Raw genomic sequence first — 9,428 nt, forward strand, 5'->3', positions numbered from 1 at the left:
TACTGTGCATTTGTTTTGAATACTGATACTAATGTAACACTTCAGAATACCTGGCATGGACTCAGCAAGTCTGTGCAAAACCTGATGACTCATGTTATCCCAGCATGATTTTTGACACTCAACACAAAAGTATGGTGAGGATGGCATCTTGGTGTTGAAGTGAAAACTGAGAAAAAACAGCCAAACACTGACATGAAGGGTCGAGAAGTTTGAGAAGACTAGTACAAGTACTTCTATTCTGCATTTGTTTTGAATATAATACTATTTATTCCAACATCAGCTGAACAATTTGTATTCTGTTATCTCTTCGAATCATGTTCCTGATGCTGGGCCTCCTTTCCTGTATTGTGTTAACATGGTGAAGCCAAAGACATTACAGACAATAAGGTGCTGAACGAACTAACTATACAACATGAATACAAGTGGAAGGAGACGATAAAAACACACTGTGGAAAGAATGGACCAAGTATTTTTTTTTTTATTTGTACATCCGTTTACTCAAGTCAAGGTCAATGTATTGTTTAGAAAAGAAATAAGTATAAATAGTACACTATTGTAACTCAGTAAATGGCATATGATGTTACCCAAATGTAAGAACTTAGCAAACTTTAAGACTTGTAAATTAAACTTTAAAAAATCACTGTTTTACTTAAAAAAAATGACAAATCTCTGTGACCACACTTGCCTTATGAATAAAAAACATACTCATTTTAAAGTGCATCTTTATAACAATCAAAGACATTACTCCAAATAGCTTAAAAACAGGAAAAAACAGAGTAGACAGTCCAGCACCATTAAATGCAGTTTTCAAAATCTCCCCATTCTAAGACTGTAAAAGAAAACCTATAAACAGAGAGAGACTGAGAACAAGTAGTAAACACAATATAATAGAAACCTTAAGCAGTAATCAACAGTGCGGTAAGAGCTAAAGTGGCATAAATGCAAAGTTTCTGTGCAAGCAGAAGGAACATTTTTAAGTAAACAACTCTTTTTAGAAAACCCAAAAGCGTGGCTGCCCCTTTAAGAAGCCTTGACTGAGCGGTGTCGAAGGCTGACTCATATGATAATTAAAAACAGTCTCCTACACACAACACAGGGTGGCAGCAATGCTGGAATGAAACACAATGCAGTGATGCATACTTTAAAAAAACTATTGTAAATGATGAACTTCTTTGAAATGAAAACAAAGAGCACACTGTTTTTCTTTCTTGGTAGATGTATTGCTTCTGTCCACAGCTGTATGTGTGTGTCCCGTGCTGTCAGTCTATGAGGAGGTGGCGTCCTTTAAATAGGTTATAATATCCGCTCTTTCCTTTTTCTTTCTGATCCCACTAAAGATCATCTTGGTACCAGGAATGTACTTCTTAGGGTTTTTAAGGTATACATCCAGAGTTTCCTCACTCCATATGATGCCTAAAAAACAAACACAAACAATAAACACGTTAGAGGTTTGAAAACAAAAAAAATGGGTGAACATTAACTCTCGACAAATCTGCATTCTCTCACATCTGTTAACTGTGTTTAGGTTTTATTGACTCATGCTCGAGCAGAGCTCAGGGTCAGAGCTGTGCTGCCTGTTCAGACCTGCTGCTCTGACAGAAAATGCAAGGACCAAGCTGCTTTTCAGCTTTATGGCAGTGACTGTGAAACAATTGTTGCACATACCTTAAAGTTCAGATGAACATGAACATGTTGCATTCAGGGTAGGAAGGAAAGACAGTAGGTAATTCTGTGTTGTAAAACCATGGAAATCTTTATGAATAAATAAGAAGGGTGTACTATTTTGGGAATGTGAAGGGAAAACAACTGGATACTGAAACTTGAATCATACAGTGTCATAGCATCAGAAAAACTGCTTTTGGTATCCCCATTCTCCTTGAAACCTTGAATAAAGTTATGGATTTCTCTAGGTTCGAACATTGTTGGAAAAATTTGGGATAACGCAGGTACACAACTCAATAAAATATATAACAAAGTTCAAGTCCTTTTGACATTTTCATGCAGAATTCCTACACATTGTGTCTTTAAGAATTGATCAATGTTTCTGTCTATCTTTTTAAGCAAAAATGTCAAACATTTGCTGGTTCCTGCTTCTTAAATATAGCATCAATTAATCGTGAAAATAGTTGCCAGATGAATGGACAATAAAAATGATTCTCAATTACAATCCTTAATACAACTGAAACTAGGATCATACATTACATTATTATATTGTGCTTTTGGGATCTCCATTCTCCCTAGACAGCAAGTAAAAACTTTTCCTCGGGCATTTCATGCTGCCATTCTAATTGCATTTGGGCCATGAAATAAATCATGAGACACTACTGAATGCTGGATGATCAAACTTTTATCTGTTAACTGCTTTAAAAACTAATCCAGAGTAGGCTGGCGATGCACTAGAGGTTACCACGGTGCAAAACGACACCTACATATCCTGAGATGTGGCTGATCGTTGCACCTCTCTACCAGTGATGACACCAGGAGGAATCATATATTGCATAATTTAACTGAAGCATGATTTGATCTCAATATTAATTCAGGACACAAGAGAGGATACATCCAGGCTGCATGTGCTCTCCTATGTTTCTCATTTGCTTTAATTTGCCTGTTACTTTGGTTGCATCTTGATCAGTTTCTGTAGTTGTTTGCATGCATTGACAGTAATCTAGAAAATCAGTCAGTTTCTCTGAGGTGTGCTGTAAGATCCTCCCCACACTGATCTATACCTTTATCGATGTTGGCCTGTGTATAGGAGAAGCCAGGTGCCTGTCCCGTCTTCCTCCCAAACAGACCCCACAGGTTGGGTCCAGTCTTGTGGCGTCCCCCCTCATCCACCGTGTGACACTGAGAACATTTCTGGACAAACACCTTCTTCCCTTTCTTGATGTCCCCCATGACCAGCAGCTGGGTGGAGAGGAAGAGATGGTTATCAGTGTGTGTGTGTGTGTGTGTGTGTGTGTGTGTGTTACAGTCAGCCAAACGATATTAATCTGTAGTTACACATGAAGAGTGGAAAAACACCAGTGAGACCAAAGGGATTTCTGACATAATGTAGCCCAGGGCACACAAGTTACCCTCAAACTTCCGGATTGCTGCTAAGTCATTGAACATGACAACAAGCTAAACTTGTAGGTTTGAAAAACAAAACAAAAACGGACTTAAAGTGTGTTTGTGGTGTGAAGCCTAAGCTAAACACCGACTAGCTTGAATTAAAAAGTTAGCTGTGACCTAAAAAGTAGGTATCCTGCTGTCACTATTGAAAATGTCGACACAGATAAAACATAATACTGCGTGATAAAACAGTAAAATAGGTAAACAGTGTATTACAGAGGCTAATGAAACACAGACAACATGGTACCTTCCTCTTGTGAAAACACGACAAACAACGCTGAGAAACAAAAACACTTTCCCGCTTTTACCTGCAGGTAATGTGTAGTTCACGTACCTTCAGGGACAAACGTTTCCCCTCCCTTTTCGTCAAACTTCTTAGTTTCGTGTTTTTCCTCGATGCTTCGAGGTTTCTGCTCGTTTCTAGTTGTAAACACGCTATGTAATGAACATGACCGGAATTGAACCACCGAGGAAAAGGACTCAAATTTCAGATGGGAGCGGCTTACTCGGGTTAAATAAGATGTGATTAAACATGATTGCGCAAGTGAGTGAAGACGACACAGGAAGGTATGTGGGACACACCCATCAGCTTCCAGCGGCAGGTGAGGTATGTGTACAGTGCATGGGAATACAGTTACTGCTGTAGCTGCTGTGGAAAACGCTCATTGACACTGTACAGGCAAGTTAAGATGTGTCATTAGCAGGATTATATCAAGATGTGTCTTGTGACAGTGTGTGACCGTGTCCTCTTCTCCCACAACCTTTGAACCCCTCAACGCTCACCCCATCTTCCCCTTGTTTAGGATGAACAAGGACCGTGACAGGATGGTACATGGTTTACACCTACACTGTCATATTAAAAAGACTGAATTCATTAGGCTAATGAAAATGCATTATTATAATAGAAAGCAACATAAATAAAATGAAATGTCAAGTGTTTTACTTTTTTACTCACTACATTTTTATTTTATAATCTTAGTTAGCCAACTAGCTACTTTGAAGATTGCATACTGCATCAGAACCAAAGCAGCACATTTTTAAATGATGTTTTTTATCATCAATCAGATTCCTCTGATTCCACTAATCACAGAAATGCTGAATATCAGATCCACTAATCGATAATCCGTTAACTCACAGTATAGCCTACAATATATACATGTATGTAAATATATGTAGCCAATAATTTACTTGCACTGGTATTTATGATACTTAAGTAAATTTTGGCTATTACTAGAAAACTACTTTTGATGCCTAAGTACATTTAACAGCAGATACTTTAAGTCTTTCACTTTTACAGAAGTAATATTTTAACACGATATCTTTACTTTTACTCAGTTTGACTTGACACTTTTCACAACACTGTTGTTAAACTGGTAGGCTGCTGTAACCCTGATGAGGACATTAACTGAGAATGCTCCATGTATGTGGGACACATTTATATGTCACAGTAGTATAATCAGAGGCATACATAATACAATAACAATGGCTGAATTACATTTAGCTGCTTCAGGTTCAGGGTCCTGGTTTCTCTATGATAAGTCTGCTGTAATGAGTAGAAAGCACAGGTGCTATGACGAACGATGCCTCTGCTCTATTATGTGTCATAATAAGCCATCCTGCACAATACCAGGGCTTGACAAGTGACACATCAAACAGGAATGCAGCCTTTATTAATGGTTTTAACTGACCCGGTGCTCTTCTTGCCCTGACAAGTGTCGTCTGTGAACAAGGTCTACAAGAGCAGATTAGATTCAGTCATTTTGTCATAGAAGAGCATGGACTCAAAATGTGTCATGAAGGGATTTTGGTATACTTGATAAGCAGCACTCGTTCTAATAACACAAAATGTGGTGTACATCTGAGCTTAAGAACCATTTCGAGGTACTTGTACTTGATTATTTCTATTTTAAGCCACTTTATACTTCTATTCTGCGACAATTCAGAGGTAAAAGTATTGTACTTTTTATTCCACTACATTTATATGATAAACTTTAGTTACTAGTTACTTTGCTGGTTCAGATTCAGATTATAGCCTAAGATAAGATCAAATGTTATTGATCTGCAGGGTGATATTCAGAAGCTGTACCCAGCAGTATATGAATTAATCCACCAATAGCAGCATCAGTATTAAAGTGATGTACACAATAATTATAATCCAATACCATGAATACATTATTCTGAAATGTTCCATGGAGTACTTTTGCGTTTGGTAATTTGAGTATATGTGATACTAATACTTTTGTAGTTTTACTGAAGTAAAATTCTGACTGCAGGACTTCTACTTATAAATGAGTATTTCTACACTGTGATATTGCTACTTTTAAGATCAAGGTACTTCTTCCACTACTGGGTGTCACTGCTGAGCCCAGTTTGTTTCTTTCCCAAGCTCAGTCATTATGTGGATTGTACATAAAATAATCAATATGTAAATATCCACCTAGTGAAATAAATGCAAGAGATCATGACATGACAGATGATTTTACTTTTTAATTTGTAAACGCAATAGGCCTTTAATATTTAGGAACATAGTATTGTGACAATAAGGTCACATTTATTCATCATGATGTATTCACTGTTATCGAACATACTGTAGTTCTTCATCTCTCCTCTTACCTTATCGAGATCACTGTGACTGAACCTGAATAAGGCTTGTTTTTGTGTTCGTGTCCAGTCCAGCAGCTCATGATGGATCTAAGCTTCACTCCAGACTCTGAATCATGCGGACATTGGATGGACGGGAACATGGCACAGAGATAGGTGACTGAAAGGTCCTGACACCTTTATTTACCTCTCACTGGTATGAAGGTACAAATATAGGGGTCAAATCCAATAACATACATTTTTTCCTTCCCTTTGGTCATTTGAAGAGTTATGATTTATACCTGAATCCTATTATTTGTACCTTCTGTGTTCATTTGGGAACTATTTTGTCTGTGGAGACCATTGGTGTTTGTCTCCCTCTAGTGACCAATCACTGCACTGAGAGAGTCTATGCAAAGGTCAGTATATTTATGTCAGTGTGACTACTTACATGTCATGGCGTCTTCTACAGCAGTCACAGCAGATGGTGGGATGAGATCCATCCAGCACACACAAATATTAATGAAGAATTGCATACATGATTGTACTTTGTGATCATTGTTAAGGCTATGTTTGCTGACTGTAGCATATTTTCTTATATTTCTTACAGAGTATTTTAAGGTGATCTTCCGTAGGCTTGTTATGTGTTGCTTTAATTCACACAATTCAAAAGACACAACAATATAAGTAAGCATCACTGTCATGTTCAGTCGTCATCTATATCTGCAGCCTGCTTGATTTAAAAACAGAATCCAATCCAAACAATTAGTTAATTGAACATAAATAACACCTTTAAAACTAAATTCAAAGCATCTTATTTTTAAATGTCTTTTAAATGGAAAATAGAATGTTTATTTTGCATTCAATTACTCTCTGGTCCTTTTGGCATTTCAAGAAGGAGAGCCCTCATTCGGACACCGTTCGCCCATATGAGGTGTCTTAAATGTCTTAAAGGTCCAGTTTGTAGGATTTAGTTGCATCCAGCGCTGAGGTTGCAGATTGCAAACAACTGAACACCCCTCGTCTCACCCTCCCTATACAATGGCTGCTAAAAATGCAAAAAACATGAAGAGCCCTGTCTTGAGCCAGTGTTTAGTTTGTCTGTTTTGGGCTACCGTAGGAACATGGCAGACTCTGTGAAAGAGGACCTGCTCCCTCTGATATAAAAGGCTCATTCTAAGGTAACGAAAACACAACAGTTCTTATATTCAGGTGACTATACACTAATTTAAACACGGTTATGAATATGAAGTCCATTTATGCCCCCAAATCCCTTAAATCATCCACACTTCACCATTAAGATTTAAAAACACAAGTGTTCTCATGATAAAAATATGCAGGACTCAATAATAAAGCAAAATAAAACCCAAACCACTCGCTTGAAAACTTTTATTATCATTGTTTGGGATACATTTTCTGTCACATTAATACAACTTTATTTAAAGAGACTCCTTTATTTAAATAGTTCTACTTTTGTATCTGTTCATCAACGTTTTTACAGTTTGCATGCTATAATACACCTCAGTGTTCTCCTTTCTAATCCTCTTTCATCCTGTAAAGGGTTTTTCTTGCATCTCCAACTCTTCTGAACTGGTTGTAAAGGCAAAATCTTCAGCCCTGCGGGGAGAGAATACATAGTGAGTGTTATTCAGATTTTTAAAAACTCATAGACATGTAAGGATGTTAAAGGGAACTGGAAATAAGGGGCTCAGACGCTGAGGATAACAACCTTGTCGACAGGTGATTTTATTTTTCACCTAATGCATGATGGGACAGGCTCAAGCCCGCTGTGACCCTGAAGACAAATGTGTGCCAATACATTTTCTTACTGTACAGACGAAATAACACCGATAACATCCATCTCTGAGAGTTATGGCATCCTTTTTAGAAATAACATTCATTTAAATTAATATTAAAAAGACTTTCCTACCATTGCAATCCAGTGTTCACTAACTGGCCAGAGTCCTCAGAAGGCTCCAGTACAGACTCCTCCTCCAAGGTCTGGGAGGCGGCTGCAGCGCCTCTATGACACCAGGGCACTCGGCACACATTTCAAACACCTCCCAAGCTCTTCCAAACCTCTGAGGCATATTAGGGCTCGAATTTTGGGCCCTCTCGTCATCATCATCACTGTCCCTGCCGAAGCGCATGGGCATGTTGGCGTGCATGTGGAGAGGTGGGGGAGTGGGCGGGAAGAGCTTGATGATGGTCGGGCGGCTGAATTTGCTGCTGCTGGTGGGGCTCATTTGCACTTTTAAGCTCTCGAGATCCAAACTCCTGCGGATCTCACTTTTTGTCTGAAAACAAAAACATGTTGTAGCCCAGATGGATTAAAATCAAATGCATGCAATGTTCAAGTGTGATTAATCATCAACTATAGTTTCACAATCTGTTTTTGTCATTTCTCAAGCAAAAATGTGAAACACTTGCTGGTTCCATCTTCTTCTTAAATGTGAGGAATTGTATATTTTCTTTGCCTTATATGATAGAAAATGATTGTGATGGCAACATTTATATTTTTAGACAGGCGGTTGGACAAAGACAGCATAGAAAATAGTCGAGCACTATCAAAATACCTTACAGTAAAAAGATGTGTGGCATTATAACCAGTAGTTTCAGATAATTATACTGTAATATCTTGTCATGTCGTACATAACACAAGGAAAATGGGGCTGCAATTAATGAATATTTTCATCATCGATGAACGAAAACACAACAGTTCTTATATTCAGGTGACTATACACTAATTTAAACACGGTTATGAATATGAAGTCCATTTATGCCCCCAAATCCCTTAAATCATCCACACTTCACCATTAATATTTAAAAACACAAGTGTTCTCATGATAAAAATATGCAGGACTCAATAATAAAGCAAAATAAAACCCAAACCAAAGACAGCATAGAAAATAGTCGAGCACTATCAAAATACCTTACAGTAAAAAGATGTGTGGCATTATAACCAGTAGTTTCAGATAATTATACTGTAATATCTTGTCATGTCGTACATAACACAAGGAAAATGGGGCTGCAATTAATGAATATTTTCATCATCGATGAATTGTTTTGTCTATACAAAAAGCATCCTACAACATCCTATAGCGCAGACAACATTTTCAGATTGCTTGTTTAATTCAGTCAGCAGCCCAAAACTCTAAATATACCATTTAATATCATAGATGACCAAAAATGCTATAAATTCTCACTTTAAAAAGTTAGAATCAGAGATTTTTCTAATTGTTTGATAGAAAAATTGCTGAACTGACTAACCTTTTCAGCTGTAAAGGAAAACCTAATAAGACAAATCTGTGTCCGGTTCTTACCTGGTAAGAGTGTAGCTGCTTCCTCACACTGTGTCTTCCATCATTGCCGCTCAAACTTTTATCACTGTGGATTGATTTCCCAGAGATCTGCAAGTTGGATGCTTCTGCCCCACTGAACGCCCAGAGCATCAGGATTGTTGACAGAAACACTGTGGTCAACATGTTAGCAGCAGGAGACACTTTCTCTCAGGACAGCAACGCGATACATCTAATTTCCTGCTGCTATTAAAGACCCCTGAATACATACGTCACCTGTTGCATGTGATACAGACACACACACACACACACATATATACATATATACCTCCAGCCACAGCCTCATTTAAACGGAGTAAATTCCTGCCACAGTAATCAGCTCTGAATAATATATTTGAAAAGGAAAGAATGTCCTAATTGGACTGCTGAATGAGCCAG

The 9,428-nt window shown here is 37.9% G+C and overlaps 2 protein-coding genes across 3 annotated transcripts; both read right to left on the reverse strand.

Annotated features, from left to right (window-relative positions):
- Nucleotides 1-460: 460 nt before the first annotated feature.
- LOC311272717 (cytochrome c iso-1/iso-2-like) lies at nucleotides 461-3,629 on the reverse strand. Of its 2 annotated transcripts, none has more exons than XM_084379301.1 (3): nucleotides 3,446-3,629; nucleotides 2,727-2,904; nucleotides 461-1,413 (listed from the first exon to the last, which is right to left on the reverse strand). In XM_084379301.1, exons 2-3 carry the CDS (start codon nucleotides 2,893-2,895, stop codon nucleotides 1,265-1,267), a joined length of 318 nt encoding a protein of 105 aa, XP_084235427.1. In that variant the 5' UTR covers nucleotides 2,896-2,904; nucleotides 3,446-3,629; the 3' UTR covers nucleotides 461-1,264. The 2 variants fall into 2 exon arrangements, with proteins under 2 accessions (XP_084235427.1, XP_084235426.1); XM_084379300.1 differs by lacking the exon at nucleotides 3,446-3,629 and adding an exon at nucleotides 3,359-3,426.
- Nucleotides 3,630-7,149: 3,520 nt separating this feature from the next.
- npvf (neuropeptide VF precursor) lies at nucleotides 7,150-9,218 on the reverse strand. Its single transcript, XM_084378931.1, has 3 exons — nucleotides 9,015-9,218; nucleotides 7,622-7,988; nucleotides 7,150-7,308 (listed from the first exon to the last, which is right to left on the reverse strand). Exons 1-2 carry the CDS (start codon nucleotides 9,174-9,176, stop codon nucleotides 7,641-7,643), a joined length of 510 nt encoding a protein of 169 aa, XP_084235057.1. The 5' UTR covers nucleotides 9,177-9,218; the 3' UTR covers nucleotides 7,150-7,308; nucleotides 7,622-7,640.
- Nucleotides 9,219-9,428: the final 210 nt, after the last annotated feature.

This window comes from Pagrus pagrus (assembly GCF_965226575.1).
Source record: "Pagrus pagrus genome assembly, chromosome: 17".
In the NCBI taxonomy this organism is placed as follows: domain Eukaryota; kingdom Metazoa; phylum Chordata; class Actinopteri; order Spariformes; family Sparidae; genus Pagrus; species Pagrus pagrus.

Excerpts from the sequence above, each read along its gene's own strand:
- LOC311272717 (XM_084379301.1), bottom strand. The coding sequence starts at position 2,895 with ATGGGGGACATCAAGAAAGGGAAGAAGGTGTTTGTCCAGAAATGTTCT. Across the intron at positions 1,414-2,726 it reads ACAGGCCAACATCGATAAAG|GCATCATATGGAGTGAGGAA; the intron begins GTATAGATCAGT and ends TTTGTTTTTTAG.
- npvf (XM_084378931.1), bottom strand. The coding sequence starts at position 9,176 with ATGTTGACCACAGTGTTTCTGTCAACAATCCTGATGCTCTGGGCGTTC. Across the intron at positions 7,989-9,014 it reads AGCAGCTACACTCTTACCAG|ACAAAAAGTGAGATCCGCAG; the intron begins GTAAGAACCGGA and ends TTTTGTTTTCAG.